General features: G+C 43.2%; 1 protein-coding gene and 1 long non-coding RNA gene across 2 annotated transcripts in view; both read left to right on the top strand.

The window, feature by feature from the left end:
* PCM1 (pericentriolar material 1) overlaps positions 1–20,378 on the top strand; it is a gene marked incomplete at its 5' end in the record, with an annotated part of 3,258,627 nt that overhangs the window by 2,007,515 nt on the left and 1,230,734 nt on the right. The window contains 2 exons of the mRNA XM_044063494.1: positions 11,200–11,372; positions 11,459–11,587. Coding sequence (XP_043919429.1) covers positions 11,200–11,372; positions 11,459–11,587 — 302 coding nt within the window. The remainder of the gene's footprint in view (positions 1–11,199; positions 11,373–11,458; positions 11,588–20,378) is intronic.
* On the top strand, positions 1,402–7,053 carry LOC122794196. Its single transcript, XR_006363621.1, has 3 exons — positions 1,402–1,495; positions 3,129–3,131; positions 7,043–7,053. It is a non-coding gene; the product is annotated as an uncharacterized LOC122794196 (long non-coding RNA).

Genomic DNA, 20,378 nt, shown 5'->3' with positions numbered 1-20,378 from the left:
CAGTCCATCCTTTATTCCTAAATTCTGCTCAGAGAACAATTTAAATCAATCCATAGATCACCCAGATGTTCATCGTGCATACAGCTGCAGTAATCACAGATGGGTTCTCTGCCGTCAGGCGGGTCCTCGGTCGGCCGAATTCTAAAGTCTAGGTCCGGCGTCGGTTGTCGTCGCTTTCTTTCCTGACGTCAGTGAGGCAGGGGTATATATAGGACACAGCCGACGCCATTTTCTTCAGTCTTTTTTGCCGTGCGGTGCCCGAAGCAGAAGCAGTTCACAAGTGCCGGTCGGCCAGCTCCTGAATTTACAAAAAATTGGAAACCGAAGTCTTCTTTAAAGCTAACAGCAACCAGGCAGAATACAAGCTCTACCAATTGGATGTACACAGACAATTGCGTTTTTACCTCCATAGAACTAAGGAACTAAGAAAATCAGACCAGTTATTTCTTTCTTCTGCTTTCAACAAACAAGGCCTTCCAGTTTCCAAAGTGACCTTATCCAGATGGTTATCTGATACTATTGCCTTTATTTATCAGTTACGAAATAAAGAGCTACCAGCTAAACCAAGCGGTCATTCTACTAGAGCATTAGCCACCTCTGTAGCGTTTGTCTAGGTTGCCCATAGACTCAATCTGTGCAGCTGCCGCTTGGGCAAGCCCCCACACTTTTATCTCTCATTACAAGGTAGATATGGTCTCCTGGAGCAGAGCTTCCTTTGGTTCTACTGTTCTGAAGAGTTTGTTCCAGTGAGCCACCCGGGATTTTAGGTGCTAGGGACGCTGCTCCAAACAGCAAGAACGAAGGCGAGATAGACAACTTAACATAAAGAAGTTATGTACCTACCATAATGTTCCATGTTAGTTGTCTTCATCTCGCCTTCCTTCTTGCGTCCCTCCCTCCTTCCCCCTTCCTAGAGGAGTGAGAGGAGTTCCCTTTTGTTTTTCACTGGCTGGGCATCTTTTATTAATTCACATGCCAGGTAAATCTATAACTCTTTCCTTGTTTAGGTGTATTGGACAACCAGTTTTATTAACTGGTTACTCTACTAATGTTTAGTGTGTGCTATCACAAACGAGATCTGGGTAGCTGACGCTGGGCATTATGGGGTAAGGGGTAGCCTCGGGCCAGTAAATAGCTCTCGAGCTATAGAAGATGGCCAAGTCGGAGCAGAGGATTGGCTCCGAACCCAAACAGCAAGAAGGAAAGAGAGATGAAGGCAACTAACATGGAACGTTATGGTAGGTACATAACTTTTTTCCTATGGTGGGCAGAGACCTGCCACCAAAACAAGGGACTGCCATTCACTCCACCCCCTGCCGCCCAAACCCTAACTACAGACTCATCAGACTATGCTTGGATGGCTCATCTGGCAGGGAAGTGCATACAGGGCCGATGGAGCCCAAATCAAATGCACCTTCATATCAATCAGAAAGAGATGCTAGCTGTACAGAATGCACTGACAGCCTTCAAGGACTACCATCATCCAGGACAATTAGTAATAAAAGCAGACAACACCAGTTATGTCGTACATAAACAAGCAGGGGGGTACACATTCCAACCCCCTATGCAGACTAGCCATGGCATTGTGGAACACAGCCTTGACCTACCAAATACAACTACAAGCTTAATACCTGCCAGGAAAGCTGAATACTCTGGCAGACGAACTAAGCAGAAATCTCATGGACCCACACGAATGGAAACTGGAACCATGGATTTTCAGCATGTTGACACGCAAATGGGGGAGTGCAGACATAGACCTTTTTGCCTCACCCCAGAACTATCAGACAAATTCTGCACAAGAACACATCACAAAAAAGCTTGGAAAGTGGATGCTCTGTCATTCAGCTGGAAAAAAAACTATCAGTCTATGCTTTTCTCCCTCTGCCGCTGCTCTGCAAAGTTCTACTAAAAGTCAAACAGGACAAACCAAAAATTATTCTGATTGCTCCAGACTGGCCTCACCAACACTGGTACCCACTCCTGCGCAATGTGTCGCACCTTCCACCGTGGCACCTGCCTCACACCCCTTACTTATTGTCTCAGCAGAACAACCAAATTCTGCACACTCAGCTTCAAACTTTGAATCTTGCAGCGTGGCTAATCACCTAAATTCACCTTTACCTCCCTCAGCAAACCTGTGATGGATGTCGTTTTGGAGGTGAGAAGGCCTAGTACTAGAAAATCTTATGCTGACAAATGGAAAAGATTCTGTGCCTGGAACCAGTCACAAGGAATAAGCACAGCAACGCCCAATATTATTCAGATTTTACAATACTTAACTGAGATGCTTCACAAGGGCCTGTCCTTTTCTTCCATAAAAATCCATGCCTCTGCCATTTCAGCTCATTACAACACAGAACCTCCCCTCTTCTCTCATCCTCTCCTAAAGCAGTATCTCTGAGGGGCCAAAAACTTAAGACCACCCAGGAGAGCTCCAACCCTTACCTGGGACCTCAATTTTGTATTGGAAAAACTCACACTCCCTCCTTTCGAGCCAGCTGCTACTGCAGACTTAAAATTTCTCTCCTGGAAAACAGCTTTCCTTTTAGCAGTAACTTCGGCTAGAAGGATTTCTGAATTACAGGCTCTTATGGCAGTGGAGCCTTTCATTATTTTTCATGCAGACAGGGTGTCACTCAAGACCAATCCATCCTTCATGCCTAAGGTGGTATCCAGTGTGGCTCTTAATCAGACCATTCATTTGCCAACTTTCTTTCCCAATCCACAGAACAAGGGGGAGCGAATTCTGCATTCCTTGGATGTACACAGACAACTTAGATTTTACTTAGACAGGACAAAATCTCTAAGAAAATCTGAACAACTGCTGGTGGCTTTTGCTGCAGGGGCAGAGGGAAAGGCTTTTTCAAAGCAGACTATTTCCAAATGGATAAGCCATTGTATTAGTTTCTGCTATATGCACCATGGTAAAACTATCCCCCAGGGGATCAGATCTCATTCCACCAGGGCTGCATCTACTTCTACTCCCTTTCTCAGAGGTGTTCCTACCAGAGACATTCTAGAAGCTGCTACCTGGAGCTCAGTTCATATGTTCACCAAGCATTACCACTTACCTTTCTTCTCTAAATTCAGAGCTGGGTTTGCCACTGCTGTCCTGCAGGGCCTTATAGCTGGTCCTAATGTTGTATAAATCCATCCTCCCAACCTTAGCTTTGGGAATCTACCCAAATGTAATGAATGCAACATTGAAACACGAAGAATATAGTACAGATGTCCTTCAAGGATGCAACTGCAGTCCTGACATATGGGTTGTCCTGCCTCAGGCAGCCCTTTGGTCGTCCAGATTCCAAAGTCTGGGTCCGGCGTCGGCTGATGTCGCCCTCTCCCCGACGTCAAAGCGCCTGGGGAATAAAAACGTCAGCCGACGCCATCTTCTTCAGTCTTTCTTGCCGTGCGGCGCCCGAAGCAGAAGCAGTTCACAAGTGCCGGTCGGCCAGCTCCTGCGTTTCAGCTACTGAAGACTTCAAAAAAAGCTAAGTACCCCGTTGGGGACCTTTTCTTGCCTCAGCCGATGTCAGATAAAACTGAAAAAGTTAATAATTGTTTAACCTGTGGGAAACAAATACCTCATAAGGATTTCCACTCTTACTGCTTACCCTGCTTAGGCCCAGAACACAACGTCTCGGCCTGTGCAGCTTGTGCTTCTTTCAATAGACGCACTCTTAGGCGTCGGTCAGAGTTTGCACAGGATTATTTTGTTGAAAATTTCTGTTATATCATGCCGTCGGAGCTTCCGACAGCACATTTACCTAAAAAACGGAAGGATAAGGACTGACACTCGCTGTCCGCGGTCTCGGCCGACACCACGCTTAGGCCTACTGCGAGTGTCTCGTTCTCTTCTGAGCCGGTTTCACAACCCCTACAGACTGACGACACCACTCCACCGGTTACTCAGGTACCGGAGGCTAGCTTGGTGCCGGTTTCTGTTCTCCCCTCTGAGACCATAGCCCAGGATATTTCTGACACCATTTCAGTGGATAAGTCTACTCCAGCACGTGGGGCTGCCAGGCCTCCAGTGTCTATGTCCATTAAGGCCTACACACGTGCTAAGGCTGCCAAACAGGCTAAGTCTCTCCCTCCAAGATCTGTTTCTCTGGGATCCACTTCTGGTTCTCAAATTTTAAGTTTAGCTGAGGACCTAATTTCTTTAATTAGGGGTTCTCAGCCACATCCAGAAAGAGGCTCTTAGCCGCCCTCTGACAAGAAGCCTAGGGTTGAGCAGCTAGATACCCAGTCCTTCGATGAGGCCTCAGGTGATTCTGCACATTCAGACTACCAGGAGGAGGCCTTCTCGGCCTACGAGGATTCAGATGCGGAGGAATCCATTCCCTCTGCTTTTCCTCCTGAGGAGTTTTCCTTTGGGGAAACGCTTCATTCCATGAGGGAACACTTCAAATGGCAGGGCCAAGAATACTCAGATTCTAGGAAGAGGTTAAGGGAATTTTTAAAGCTACCTCAGCATAGACCCTTAGCTATTCCTCCAGTTTTAAATGTGTTAGATGATGTGTACTTAGAATCTAGTGTTTCCCCTGACTCTCTCCCCCCTGCTCCTGTCAAGCCAGACAGGTACTACAGGGTCCCAGACACACATCAATTTTTGTACAAGGGCCATACTGCTGACCCTGAAACTATTTCTCAGGGGCCTAAAGGGGTTTCCTCCACTACTGCTAAGAATCCACTTCCTTCGGAAAGAGACTCCAGGGCCTTAGAAAGGTGGGGCAAGAAAGTATATACATCTTCCACCCTTTCTATGCGAGCATTAAATTGTCAATTTCATATGATTCAGTATCAGGAATACATGGATAACTTGCAAAAGAAATTGGCTTCCCCTGAACCATTAGATAGAAAGGGGTTACAGGAATTGGTTCATAATACACAGCAGGTTAGCAACCATTTCCTTCAGTGTGGATATGATGCATTGGAAGCTTCATGTAGAGCAGCAATGACAGGTGCGGTCATACACAGACATGCTTGGTTAAAGGAACAAACATTGCCAGACCATGTGAAAATTAAGCTTTTGGACGCACCACTAGAGAAACATAAGCTATTTGGTGCTACTGCACAAGAGGTTTTAAAGAAAATAGAGGAAAAGGCAAAATCAGTGCAAACGGTCAAAGATTTCCTCCAGGTACAGCCTCCAAGATTCAGCAGGAATTGGCCTTCTGAGCATTGGTCCTTTCCAGACGCAGACAAATTTCAGAGAGGCAAAAACAGACGTGGCAGAGGTAGAGGGCAAACTCGAGGCTCCTACAGAGGACGTCAATGGCAGCCTCCGAACCAGAGAGGTGGGGCGCAGGACCTTCCACTGCTCCGCAGGGACAATTTCAATGACTTGACTTTGACTCCGCCATCCAAGGCTCAATTAGAAGCACCTTTGGGCTGAAAATTATCTTTATTCTCACAAAATTGGCACAATATTACCAAGGACAAATGGATACTGGACATAATAGACAAGGGATACAGATTCCATTTTCATACACTACCAACAAGGCAGGGCAGGCCAAACCTGCCACCAAATCAAAGGGCAGAGGCACTCAAACAAATAACAAACCTACTTCAAATAAGAGCAATAGAAAAGGTTCCTTCTGCAGAACAAGGCCAAGGATTTTATTCAAGACTGTTCCTTGTTCCAAGAAAAGAAAGCCAATGGAGACCCATTCTGGACTTGTCTGCACTGAATACTTACCTTATTGTGCCAAAATTCAAAATGCTGACTTTACAGCAACTCCTTCCCATGCTGGGCAAGGGGTCTTGGCTGGTAACTCTGGACCTCAAGGAGGCATGCCTGCATGTCCCAATCAGACAAAGTTGCAGAAGATACCTCAGATTTCTTGCAGGCTCAGAGCATTATCAATTCTCAGCATTGCCCTTTGGCTTATCTACTGCGCCCAGAGTGTTCACGAAATGCCTGGCATCAGTAATTGCACATTGCAGACTTCAGGGGATACAAATATACCCTTACCTGGACGAAGTGGACAGCCAACAAGCCTTGTTAAAAAACTTGGACTATGTCATTCACCTACTGCAGGCCTTGGGATACACAGTCAATATTCAAAAATCAAGTCTCGTACCATCCCAACAAATACCTTTCCTGGGTGCCAGACCGGACACAAACACCCAGATGGCGTTTCTGACAAAAGAAAAACAAAAACAATTACCAGAATACTTCAGAAAATTGGCAACTCACACCTAGATGACTGCAAGGAAAATCCTGCGGGCCCTGGGTTTCATGGCATCTTGCATTCTTCTGATTCCACACGCAAGGCTGCATATGAGGAAACTACAATGGTATTTAAAAAGTCTATGGTCTCAACACAGCCACAGCCTGGAAGCATTGATCCCACTCATTCCATGCCTTCAAAAAGAATTTTTGTGGTGGGCTCAAGCAAGCCAGATAAACAAAGGTCTGCCTTTCAGCAAGCCTCAAACAAGTCAAACCATAACAGACGCCTCAGACCATGGATGGGGGGCGCACATGGAGGGCAGATGCATTCAAGGACAATGGACACAAAAAGAAAAGCACCTGCACATCAACCAAAAAGAAATGCTGGCAGTGATACATGCGATCAAGGCCTTCGGAAAGTTCATGCATCAGGGCCATCTACTAATAAAGACAGACAATACCACAGTTATGTGGTACATAAACAAGCAAGGAGGTACCCATTCCTACCCTCTTTGCAGACTGGCAATGAATCTCTGGGATATTTCCCTACAATTGAAAATAGACCTACAATCCCAGTTTGTACCAGGGAAGGACAATGTTCTGGCGGACAGCCTTAGCAGAAACATCATGGATCCACACGAATGGATGTTGCATCCAGATATTTTCTTACAAATAACCCAAACATGGGGAAGACCGGACATAGATCTCTTTGCCTCCTACCTCAATCACCATCTGAAAAAGTTTTGCACAAGGACATACCATCCTCAAGCATGGAAGGTGGACGCTCTCTCCTTCAGTTGGAACTCTCTAACACTATATGCCTTCCCACCTCTTCCTTTGATGACCAAGGTGTTACTAAAGATCAAGACAGAGCAACCGAAAGTCATACTGATAGCTCCAGATTGGCCAAGACAGCACTGGTACCCACTGCTACGGAGCTTGACACACACCAGTCCGTGGCTTCTTCCTCAATGGCCACTTCTTCTGACAGCACAATTACAAGTCGCTACACCCCAACTTGAAAACATTGAAGCTGACAGCTTGGAAGATCCCATGACTATTCCTCAGGATACACTTTCCAAAAGGGTAAAAGATATCATCCTGGAGGCGCGCAGACCTTCCACTAGAAAAACATACTCAGCAAAATGGAAGAGATTTCTTATCCGGAACAGCAAAAAGGGTGAAGACCCATCAGTGATGAGCATTCCACAGATCTTAGAATATTTGGCTGAAATGCTCCACAATGGTCTATCATATTCTTCCATAAAAATACATGCTTCAGCAATATCTGCCAAATATAACACTGATCCGCCTGTATTTTCTCACCCATTGCTAAGACAGTTTCTAAGAGGTATAAAGAACATCAACCCTCCAAGGAAACCACCAGTGCCTGCATGGGACCTCAACTTCATGCTGGAAAAATTAACTCTTCCTCCCTTTGAACCAGCAGCATCTTCAGAGTTGCAATTTCTGTCTTGGAAGACAGCTTTCCTTCTGGCAGTAACCTCAGCAAGAAGAGTCTCTGAGCTACAGGCCCTTATGGCAATACAACCATTTCTCATTTTTCATCAGGACAGAGTTTCTTTGAGAACCAATCCGTCATTCATGCCAAAGGTGGTGTCCAGGGTATCCCTGAATCAAGCTATTCACCTGCCTACCTTCTTTCCCAAACCTCAAAATAAAGGGAGAGAGACTTCTGCACACCTTGAACATACTCAGACAGTTGCGCTACTACTTGGACAGAACAAAATCTTTCAGAAAATCTGACCAGCTTTTTGTAGCTTATGCTGCTGGATTGCAGGGAAAAGCAATTTCCAAACAGACAATTTCTAAATGGATTGGAAATTGCATTCGATTCTGCTACTCTTTTCATGGAAAAACTGTGCCAGCTGACATCAGGCCACATTCCACCAGAGCTACAGCCACCTCCACAGCCTTTTTAAGAGGAGTGGCAACAAAGGACATTTTAGAAGCTGCTACATGGAGCTCCGTGCATACATTTTCCAAACATTACAACCTGCCTTTATATTCCAGATCCAGAGCAGGGTTTGCTTCTGCAGTCCTGCAGGGCATTTTAGCTACACCATCTTTGTCTTAGTGCCTACCACCCCCAGGTTGGCTATGGTATTCAACCCATATGTCAGGACTGCAGTTGCATCCTTGAAGGACATAGTACAGTTTTGTACCTACCATAAATGTAGATGTCCGATAGGTATGTAACTGCAGTCAGGTTTTCCCTCCCACCTGCCCCTCTGTGGTATTCTTTTGGGTTTCTACCCCTCATTCTAGCTACCTGGGGTAATCTTTTATGGTGTATTTGTTTTTATGTTTTTGTACTTGTCTGGAATTTTTTCTCTATTTTCAAAATTTAGCCTTCCTTAGAGGGCACCTGGCATCTGGGGCAAGAAACACTGAAGAATATGGCGTCGGCTGACGTTTTTATACCCCAGGCGCTCTGACGTCGGGGAGAGGGCGACATCAGCCGACGCCGGACCCAGACTTTGGAATCCGGCCGACCGAATGGCTGCCTGAGGCAGGACAACCCATATGTCAGGACTGCAGTTGCATACCTATCGGACATCTACATTTATGGTAGGTACAAAACTGTACTTTGTGTACACTTACTATAAATGTAGATGTCCGAGTGTATTCACTGTTGCAGTCCTGGTTACCCACCCTCCAGCCCCCTGTTTTTTCTCTTAAGATACCTCTACTTTCTTTTACTATGCTTAAAAGCCTTGTTGGTGTATTTGCTTTTGTTTGGTGGTATATTTTTTGTGTTTGTATATTTTTTGTGTTTTTAAATTATATATATATTTTGCTCCACATTTGGGGAGCACCTGACATCTGGGGCAAGAAAAACTGATGTAATGGCGTCGGCTGCATGTGTTATACCCCTGACAACCTGACGTCAAGGAAGAAGGGACAGCAACTGACGCAGGACTCAAGACTTTGTTAATCAGGCTGACTGATGGCAACCTGCCAGCAGATTACCCAAATGTAGTGACTGCAACAGTGAATACACTCTAACATCTACATTTATGGTAAGTGTACACAACTGTACTATCTTTGTCAATTTTTATTCTTCCTCAACTTCCCTCATATACAGTCCCCTTTCATTTGCTTTGGAGATGACTTGATGGAGGTTGCCAGGAGCTATTTCTGTTTAAGCCTCTGTTCTGTTACTTCTCTTGTTACCAGTGTTTGGTGGATAATATATATATATATATATATATATATATATATATATATATATACACACACCTATAGTTACACTTTGAATCATCGAAAGCTTGAAAATGTGAAATTCTGATCATCGAGACCAGAACATAGAGTTTCAAACCATCGAAGATTCAAAGGGAACGTAAAAAAAGAAAAAAAACACTCAAAACTATTTTATGCAGGGGGGGCTTTACCCCCTGCACCCTCCATGTGAGGGGCTGTGCCCCCCAACTTTAATATACCAACTCAGAGGTCACACTACAGTGGGGTAAAGGGAAATCTCCGTTTTAGCACTATATGCAGAAGCGCTAAACAGGAGATTTCCTGTACCCTGTCTGCAGTGCCATCACAGAGATGGCACATTCACAGACACAGTGTGCAGAGCACTTTGCTGCCCTGCAGAAACACTAGCCTTTTTTACTTACCTTTTTCTTCCCCTTGACAACATCAATGTTGTAAACACTCGATGATATGGTTTCGACCATATGAAGAACCATATATATATATATATATATATATATATATATATCGCTATATAAAATTCCGTTTTTCTAACATGGCTTAGAGACAGGAAACTTGGTCTGAGATAAAGCAGTGATCAGGGGCATTATGGGTAAAGGGAGGAGCTCAAGAACCAGATCCTAGAGTTTAAAAAAGTGGTAGAGTCTGATCAGAGGATCGTATCTGAACCCATTTGTTGAGCAAGAATGAAAATGGACAACACAGATGCATAGTTATGGAAAGTACATAGCTTAATTTTTTCTCTCTATGCACCATCTTCTAACTGTTATTTTTGGAATAGCTGCTCTTGAAGCATCACACTCTACCAGCATTTTCTTAATTTCATCCTCTGACTTTTTCAAGTTTATCATCTCATACAAATAGCTAGTTTAAGCATTTTTCTTTTTTTTTCCAGCCTTTATTTGTATATATTCTTTGTGTTCTCTGATTTTAAACTAATTTGACTGCATTTATTTTTCCCTCTAAATTACTGGAAACCATCTCCTGTACCAGAGATGAAACATGAACTTTTTTTTTGCTGAAAAGCTGCAAGATTTTGACAGTTTTCCTCTTCCTCCTTTTCTGTTTATTTTCAGTCATATTTCTCCAAATTTCTTAGTTGCTGCCATGGAGGGCAGTTCAGTTAGAAGTTGGTAATTGAATTTTACCCAGATCGTTAGTTATAGTGGCTTTTATATTTTACAATTGCAGTTTTCACAATGGGAGAGCTTAATCAACTTATTGATTGGTATGTACCCATCTTGGAAGTCTACAAGTTCTCATTTTTGAACTGTCACAAAAGTCATATTTTTTTATTTTCAGGGAACACTTGTGCTGAAATACAAACAGCATGTTGAATGCATTGTATCAATTTTTGAGCTTTTATTTATGCTAGTTGAGAAAAAAAAACTCTCAGATATAAACAGATGTGGAACTAAAGCTTGTTAGTATTGGCATATGTTAAACAGATAACCAGTGTTTATCGGTTAGTGGTGGTATTGCCATATATTAAATCGGTGACCATTGTGTTCTTTATCCGTTACTGTAATGGGCTAATGCAGAGATTTTGCATGCTAAATGTGCAGGGATCAACTAAATCCTTTTTGGGGTTGGTGGTTGGAGTAATGGTTAATGTAGTTATCTCATAGACACACAAGGGTACAGTGTATGATTCTCACCTTTGAGAGAAATTGGCTAGTGTTAATGGCCCACAAAAGTAGATAGCATAGTACTTACTTATGAAAGTTTGCTTGGCTTCAAATGACTGCACCTTTTTTTTTTTTTTTTTTATGCAGAAACTGGAAGTGATTTTTCCCTGTTTGAAACGCTGCGAGATACTATATATTCAGAAGTAGCCACCCTGATTTCACAGAATGAATCCCATCCACATTTTCTAATTGAATTGTTCCATGAGCTCCAGCTGTTGAATTCAGATTATTTGAGACAGAGAGCCCTGTATGCACTACAGGTATATATTGCTTCCTTCAGTTCCATTTCATATTTATGTTCAGGTTTTTTCTCTTAATATTCAGTCTTTTGTATATGTTTGTTTAGGATATAGTCCCTAGACAGGTATCCGAGAAGAAAAAGGAGCATGAATCTCCAAGAGCTGAGGATTCATCTGCATGGTTGACCTCAAATTCAGAACTTACTCCCAGTGAAAGTCTTGCTACAACTGATGATGTGAGTACCTTTTCCACTTTTACTTCAAGTAATTTTTTTAGTTTATTTTAGTGATTCATTTACCCAGGGAGGGTAGTGAAGCAATAAAGTTTGATATGTATGCAAGAAGAATTGAATTTGTAATCCAGTAAGTGACCAGTGGCCCACTCAGTCTGATCAGATAGTTCGATGATGATCTATTTTAACCTCCTAAGTACAGTAGGGATGGCTTGCTTGTTTTCTGAACTTACCTTTAATGATTACATGATTTGAGAATATTTACAAGATAGATCCGTTGTCTGATAAACTAGTACCTAAGTAGTGAATTAGCATTAGCCAAGACACAAGGCACACAGAAGTAATATGTTTGGCTTTTGGTTTCTTGAGGCAGTTCTAGAGATGTTTTGGTAGAGCTTTTCCCTATTGATCGAGAAACAATGATCCAGGCCTCTTTATTAGCTTGCGGCAACTCTTGCCAACTTTACTATTTAAGAAAGGCATTGTCTGTTATTTGCTTAGGTTGCATATACTCAGCTTAATGCTGCAGACCCAGATTCTGTTTGATCAGTGATAGTTGTGCTGTTATTAGCTTGCGGCAACTCTTGCCAACTTTACTATTTAAGAAAGGCATTGTCTGTTATTTGCTTAGGTTGCATATACTCAGCTTAATGCTGCAGACCCAGATTCTGTTTGATCAGTGATAGTTGTGCTGTACATGACTTCATGTTAACATTATCATACTTATCTGCCTGAGTTGGTGATAGCCTAAGTGGATGTTAAATATCTCCATGGCACTTTTCAAAGAGAGTAGAGGAAGCTCCACTATGCCATGGGCAGATTTCCTAGGGTTATTATAAATGATTCCTTGGGACTCCCTCAAAAAGAGACCATTGGCCTAGTGGGACTAACCCAGTCAACAAAGTATAAATGAAAAAAAAAAAAAATTCATTTTCCCCTTTTTAACAGTGCTCTGCTTGTATGTATAGCTAAACACACCCTCTGGCTGACTAAGTTTAAAGGTCAGATGCATGTAGCTGATTCCACATATGACGAAGTACTGATATTGTAAAGCTATTCAGAGAAGTTGGCATTCCTTTGGGACATTAACTCCGATTCTGTGGTAATCGTTATTAGATCATCATACTGCTGCAGTAGCCTAAAGCTTGATGTGACTTTCTGCAATGGATAGGACCAGCTAGCTAGTTTTCAAAGCTTTAGCTATCTTTCTACATGCCCTAGCCACTGGTAAGTACTAGACCTGAAGGTAAAATGAGTAGCTGGGATAACAAGTAACTTTGGAGTTTCTTCCCACCACAGAGTGCACTTTCCCATGGGCTTCAGGAGATTGATGGGTCAGCTAGAGCTTCTCCTAAGATGTGCATAGAAGTTCTCTGTTGAGGATTGCCTAACACATTTGCGTAGAATGAATGGATTATTTCAGGGTATTTCTTCCTTTTTTACTGTTAGTTTCTAAAAGTTTGACCTCAGAAGTTGGATTTTGTGCTGATATTCTCTGAGGAAAACCCTCTAAATTTCTTATCCAATGTTTTTTTTTCCATTCATCTTAGCCTGTGGGTTCCTGGAATCTGACTGGAATCAACACCTAGCTATACCAAGACCTTCAGTGCAAAAGCTCTGCTTCCTCTTGCATAATCTCCTGCGAGTCTGTTGCTCCTCAGATCTCACATGGCACCGCTGTGCCAGATGTGTTTCCAGTTATGTGCTTAAAGTTTTACTTGTATTTCTTGGAATTTTGAGTCTCTCTGTCTTCCTCTTCTCCTTTTTGTCATTAGAGATCTATTTAGCATAGTTTGTTAGTATTAGACCTGTTAACTCTGCTGTTGAAAAATCTTTTTTGCTGTGCTTTTCCCACCTTTTCACCTTTTTGTGTTTTTTTAAGAAGTAGTGTAGGTTTCCCTGGTTACTGCTGTTAGTCTTATTTGGGTTTTTCAGGTTGTTGCTGTTGTCATCACTGTTTTGCTGTGTGTGCACACACTGTATTAGTAATGGGCAAGTCCTCTGGATTCAAGAGGTTCCTGATCTGTGGGCACAAGTAGTCTCCACCACCACCCCCCCCCCCCCAAGTCTCATCACAAGTGTCATATGTTGGGATATCACCCGTCTTGATGATTGTCGGGCCTGTTCTGCATTTGGTGCTAGAGTCCTTGCAGATGTAAGGGCCAAGCTGGTTTTAAAGGGGTTATTGCTGCTTCCATGTCTCCTCCTCTAGTAAGAATCTGGAAAAGAAGGAAAGTGGTAGATCTCTTTCAACGAAACCAGAGGAGTCTCAGAGAGAGAGAGAGAATCCAATAAGAGTAAGGTAAATGGGGCCCCACATTTCCCAGCAATTATGCCTCCTTTGGTGACCACCTGAATTAATGCAGCAGCTTGGGGGAATGTATCACTGAAGCCTCCTGTCGTGAAGAGTTGGAATTTCTTGAGGCCTTCACTGCATTCCACGTTGAGTAGTACCCTCTCCTGGACATTCTTGTCAATCTGGTGTTCGAGCCAGATGCAATGAAGCAAGTCCCATGCAAACCAGATAGTTTTGCCCCCCAGTAATAGAACCTACTGGGGCAAGGATGTTGTGTTTGACATTGCTGTTGGTGCTGCCAGTAAGAAATATGTATATCTGAAGAGAATGCATTTGTCCATCCCCCGAACAGGGAGCCCAAAGGCTCTGGACTGCTTAGATAAGCACACCTGTGCTTCAGCCACAGTTTGCTGTTCATGTGCTGAACTATTCACGTCATTTAACAAGATTCATGATCTTGTCATTTAGGTTTCCAAATTGGTGACTACAGTCTCCTGTGGTTTGAAAATTATTGGAAACTCAGTTGTCTACTGTGCTTTCTTTTTCCAACATAATGTAGCCGACTTTCAAAAGCAACTGATGGTTTTGCCCACACAGCAGGCAGTGGCATTGTTCCTCACCAGCATGCTTGGATGCACTTACACAGTTTGACCGAGTGCTGTAAGGTGTCCTTTCTTACACAACATTTGATGGGTCCTCCTCATTTGAACCTAAGATTACGGAAACTTTGACCAAGCACGAGCAGGGCAGGAAAACCTTTTGCAATGCAAGTTCATTCCTCTACCAAACAGAGGACTACTTTTTAGGAATCAGCAAGGTGGTGATAAAACATTTTTCTGGAAATCACAGCAGTTTCCCCAGGGAGCTCCAGGTGCAGGCCCATCCATGTCCGAAAGTTTGCCTAACTGTTACACTCTGCAGGAAGGGGGCACATCACTCCACCCCGAAGCCTTGGAGGCCATCACATCAGCCATCTGGCTGTGAAGAGTAGTTGGAAGAGGTTACCCTATTCCCTTTTTGTCCTCTCCAGTTGTAAAACAAAGGTCCCTTCCAGGCATTCCACCCAAACAGCAGAGGATAGCAGCAGTTGAACTCTTCAAACTGCTGTCAAATGGAACCATCCATGAGGCCCCACCAGACCAGAGGATCAGGGTCTACTCAAGATTCTTTTTAATGCTCAAGAACAAGGACCTCGGGCCCATTCTGGACGTAAGTAATCTAAACCTCCACATCAAACAAATCAAATTCCAGATCGCCACAGTGCAGACCGTACTTCCTCTTAGAAAGAAAAACTGCATTTGCTAGTTGGAGCTCAGTTACCTACTATCACATCAAGCTAGTAAGGCAATCCTGGAGATTCCTGCACTTTAGGCTGGGTGACAGTTATTTTCAGTTTTCTGCCCTGCCCTTTGGTCTTAAAACAGTTCCCCGGGTATTTACCAAATGCATGGCAGTTGTAGCAGCCTGGCTCTCAGGCTGCACAGTTTTCATGTCTTTCTGTACCTGGATGACTGGCTGCCCACAGCAACTTCAGGAGCATTGTTAATCCAGGCCAGGGACTTCTTGCTCATTTGGTTTGTCTGTCTCATCCTTGAGAAATCAAGTCTAGAGCCTGTTGAAACTGTAGAGTTTATTGGATGCCATATGGACACTACCAGTCAGATTACCATGCTTCATATACCATGTTTGAATTTGATGTTTAGAGGCATCTCAGGTGCTGATACTTCTAAGACCCTCTGCTTCTCTTCTGTTAGGTCTTATGACTGCAGCTCTTCTCTTAGTGGCATTGGCAAGTTTTTATATGGACCTTATCTGTCCAGTGGTCATTGGTGACACACGATGGATTTTTGGTTCTTTTGACAGATGTTTGTCAACGTCATATTTTCTGATGGCTAATCAACAAACCTATGGTAATAGGACATCTCTTTCTTCTGCCCCAGTCCAAGCCCACAGTTACCACAGATGCTTTTCTCATGGGATGGGGGGGGGATTCACAGGGAAGCTGGTCAAAGGTACCTGGTCCCCATCAGAAGCCTATCTTCACATTAGCATCTTAGATATGACAACAGACCCATTCACATTTCAGGCTTTTCATGACTGCCCCCTCTTGTCTGTGGCCTAGTATAGAAGTAAACAAGGATGAAACCCTTTCCTATTCCCCAAGTCAAAAAGCCGTGAGAGCTTGACAGTGGGCGATGTCTTAACAATGCCTTCTGATTTCAATGCACATTCTTGGGAAAGCTAACATTTTGTCTAGACACTTTCAGCAGGAAGATTTTGGTGCCTCACTAGTGGTCTCTCTCAATCTTTCTGTGAGGACTCCTCTTCAGAAGGTAGGGCCAGCTTTGGTGCAACCTTATTTCTAGAAAGTCAAAACCACCTCCGCTGGCTTTACCATAAAGGGCTACCCTCCGAATCAATTCCAAACCACGATGGTAAAAATATAACAGCACAGTGTACTATTCCACAAACGTATAAACCACTCGTCGGTTTAACAAAGGAAAAATGTTTAATAAACGAAAAATAACACAACCGCAAAAAAACGAAACTGGGATTGAGCGCGCTTTCATCTAAAACATCTAGACTTCATCAGAATCCTTATTTCTACCCTTTTAAATACACAATGTAGCAGCTGTTTTTGCCCTGGTCCCTTCTCAGACAGTCACTGAGGGTTGCTCTTTTGTATGCTTGGCCTCTCGAGCTTTTGTACACCTTTGCCTTTACACCTCTAATTACCAAGTTTTTACAGAAACCTGTTCTTTACAGAGTTGATAGTGATTCTTATTGCCCACTTTGGTCTTGACAGGTATGGTTCCCCTTTCTGTGTAGCCTCATCTAAAAGACCTACTCTAGGTCCTGAACTTGAGTACGGAGAGCTGATCTTTCACCTGTTTGGCCTGGTGGGCCAGCCTCACATGAATCTGAAATCCATCAAATTATTACCATATGATTTTTCCAATTTCAGTGAGGTCAGAGATGCCAAGCATTCTGAGAGAGTTGTTGGTATCCTTTCCTGTTCTCAGAAGCTGTCCACCAGAAAAGTGTGTTCTATCAAATGGAAAACATTTTCTTTATGTGCCACATGTTAAAGTCTCGATCCCTTTTTCTCCCCTGGATGCAGTCCTGGATTTTTTATCTGTCCTTGCCTGCCTGATTTTTCAAGCCTTTGCGCCCTAAAGTTAATATGAAGTTGCTTTCTTGGAGGGATAAAAACACTTTAGTGGCTATCACTACAGCTAGAAGAGTTTGAGAGCATAATGCACTTTCTAGTGTCCCTCTTTATTTGGTCTTTCACTGGGACCAGTTTTCTTTATGCCGTAACCCATCCTTTCTCCCTAATGTATCATCAGAATCTTAACCCGAATCAGTCTGTTCAGCTGCTGGCCATCTTTCCCAGTTTCAGTAACAAGGTGAAGTAATTACTTCGCTGTCTAGATGTGCATCATCAACTTAGATTTTACATAGACATCACATTTTAGAAAATGTGATCAATTATTTGTCCTTTTCTAAATCTAAATTGAGGAAACTATAGCTATCTGATTGTATTTCCATTGTTTACTCTAAAAGGTCCGTCTCTTCTCTGCAAGGCCAAGGTGCACTCCACCAAGGCAGTTGCCACTACTTCAGCTTTTTTTTTTGGGTCATGCTTCCTTGGATGAAATTTGTTCTGCGGCAACATGGTCAAGTGTCCATACCTTTGTTGCTCATTACAAACTAAACATTCATTCCAGGTCTAGATCTGCCTTTGGCTCCACTGAGTTGCAAAGTATTCTCTCCTGGTACCACCTTGTTCTGACTGGTTGTGGTATCTTGTCACACAGGCAGAGATGGACAGAAAAGGCATCAGATAAACTGATGATGTCATCCATCTCTTCCACCATTCTCCCTGCCAAATTGTCATCTTAGTATGCATACGTAAAAGGTCTTGCTGACAAATACCAGCTTGAGGACTTGCTTGGGATCCTCTGGTCTGTTTTAGAAACTGTTTGCCTTTAAGGGCCTGTGTTTCCCCTTTCCCTTCTTGCGGGTTTTGTGTATAAGGGGCAAACTTGACCTGAGGAGTAGTAGTCTCGCAGGACATCATGGGTGAGAATACGGAGCACTGGAACTGAAATTCTAGGTATAGCTGATATCTGATCCAAGGGACTCATAGGTTAAGAGTATCGCAGCATGGCAACGCAAATCTAGCTTTATGATAAGTACATAACTTTTTTTTGTAGGGGGGGGGGCAGAAATTAGATTTTACATCAGAACATTTTGCTGGAGGATAGCATTTTACATGTCAGGGTGGTATTGGCAGAAATTTTCTTTGCTGTCAGAAACTCCAAAAGATCCTGCTTGAGTCATGTGACTGCTTATCACTTACGTTCCTCGGGTGTAAACTGATTCTTAATACCACTGGTGTTTCCGTAATTTTTTTGTGTGATTTTTAGTGAATTTTGTTTGGAAGAGAGTACAGGTTATGCATTGGAGTGTTGTGAAGGGCTAGGGGTTAGTTTGGTGCTTGCTACTAAAAGTATTTTACCTCAGAAACGTCTGATTTGTCAAGGAGGTGTAGGACTGCTTATCAGTTACGTTCCTCGGTTGTAAACTGATTCTTAATACCACTGGTGTTTCCGTAATGTTTTTGTGTGATTTATAGTGAATTTTGTTTGGAAGAGAGTACAGGTTATGCATTCGAGTGTTGTGAAGGGCTAGGGGTTAGTTTGGTGCTTGCTACTAAAAGTATTTTACCTCAGAAACGTCTGATTTGTCAAGGAGGTAGGAAATGGGGCCATGTCATCCTAAGTCTGATGTTCTTCATGTTTCACTGTTGCAGTCATTACATTTGGGTAATCTGCTGGCAGGTTGCCCTCAGTTGGCCTGATTAACAAAGTCTTGGGTCCTGCATTGGTTACTGTCCCTTCTTCCATGACATTAGGTCGTCAGGGGTATAAAACATGCAGCCGGTGCCATTTTCATTGGTCTTTCTTGCCGTGCGGTGCCCGAAGCATAAGCAGTTCGCAAGTGCCGGTTGGCCGACTCCTGAAATTTTTGTTTTCTAGTTTCAGAACCTAAGTGTTCAACTTAAAGCTAAGTACCCCATTGGGGAAACTTTTTCTTGCTCCTTACCGATGTCAGTCAAAGTTAATAATTGTATTACTTGTGGGAAGCAAATACCTCATAAGGATTTTCATTTGTACTGTATTGCTTGCCTAGGCCCTGACCACAACATGCCTTGCTGTCAGTTTTGTGGTAAATGTAATCAATGCACTATTGAGCATTGGTATATTTTTGCTTCATAATATTTTGGCTCAAGATTTAACTATCCAGAAATGTCATCTGTTAGCAATCTGGCTACCGGAATACACAAAAAACGCAAAGAAAAAGACAGACCATCGAGGTCCAAAACCAGTGACGAAGCTTCTCCTAAGCCAGTCGCCAGTTCACAGGTACTCAGTGAGGTGATTTTGCAGCCCCTGGTACCCGCTACTTTTGATTTGCATGCCTCTATTGAGACCCATTCGGAGTCCGGTATGCCACGAGATACTTTAAGTATTGAACCTGCGGATGTCTCTACCTTAGATGGGTCCAGAGCCCCTGAGCAGGCACCGGCTTCTGAGGGTGTTTTCAGGCCTAAAGGTTTGTATATTAAACTGACGCCATCTTCAAAACCTAAGCCAAAATCAACTTCAATGTCTAAAAAACCGACCCTTGGGCCACGTGCACAGGCCCCTATGCCTAAAAAACAAATGATCAAAATGGCTGAGGATTTAATTACCTTGATCAGGGGTTCTCATCCCCCTCCTGCTAAGAGGCTTAGGCAAGGCACTGACTATGAATCATCAGATCAGGTTTCTACTTCTTCTGATTCCTTTTCTGATCAGGAATTATCTATTCCTCCTTATGAGGACTCTGATGCAGAAGATTCCATCACTTCTGCTTCTCCTCCTGAGGATTTTTCTTTTGGAGAAACTTTACATACCTTAAGGGAACATTTTCACTGGGAGAGTCAGGATTTCTCAGAATCTAAAAAGAGGGCTTAGGGATTTCCTTCTTTCTCAGCATAGGCCTTTGGCTGTACCTCCTGTTCTAGACATTGTTAATGATGTTTTCTCAGAATCCAGCATGGCTCCTGATGTTCTTAGTGTTTCACTGTTGCAGTCATTACATTTGGGTAATCTGCTGGCAGGTTGCCCTCGGCCTGAATATCAAAGTCTTGGGTCCTGCGTCTGTTGCTGTCTCCTCTTCTATGACATCAGGGGTATAAAACAGGCAGCTGACACCATTTTCTTCAGTCTAGTCTTGTGCTAGATTTAACCAACGCACTATTAAGCATCGTTATATCTTTGCTTCAAAATATTTTGGAAACAGATTTAACTTCCTTGAAATGTCGTCGGATAGCAGTCCGACTACTGGAGTTCACAAACAACGCAAAGAAAAGGACCGAGACAGACCGTCGAGGTCCAAAACCAACGACGAAGCTTCTCCTAAGCCAGTCGCCGGTACTCAGTGAGG

This window comes from Protopterus annectens, chromosome 2.part1 (genome assembly GCF_019279795.1).
Source record: "Protopterus annectens isolate FY-2018-M chromosome 2.part1, PAN1.0, whole genome shotgun sequence".
In the NCBI taxonomy this organism is placed as follows: domain Eukaryota; kingdom Metazoa; phylum Chordata; order Ceratodontiformes; family Protopteridae; genus Protopterus; species Protopterus annectens.
The sequence above is the reverse complement of the archived record's forward strand: the minus strand, read 5'-3'. Positions and strand labels throughout refer to the sequence as shown.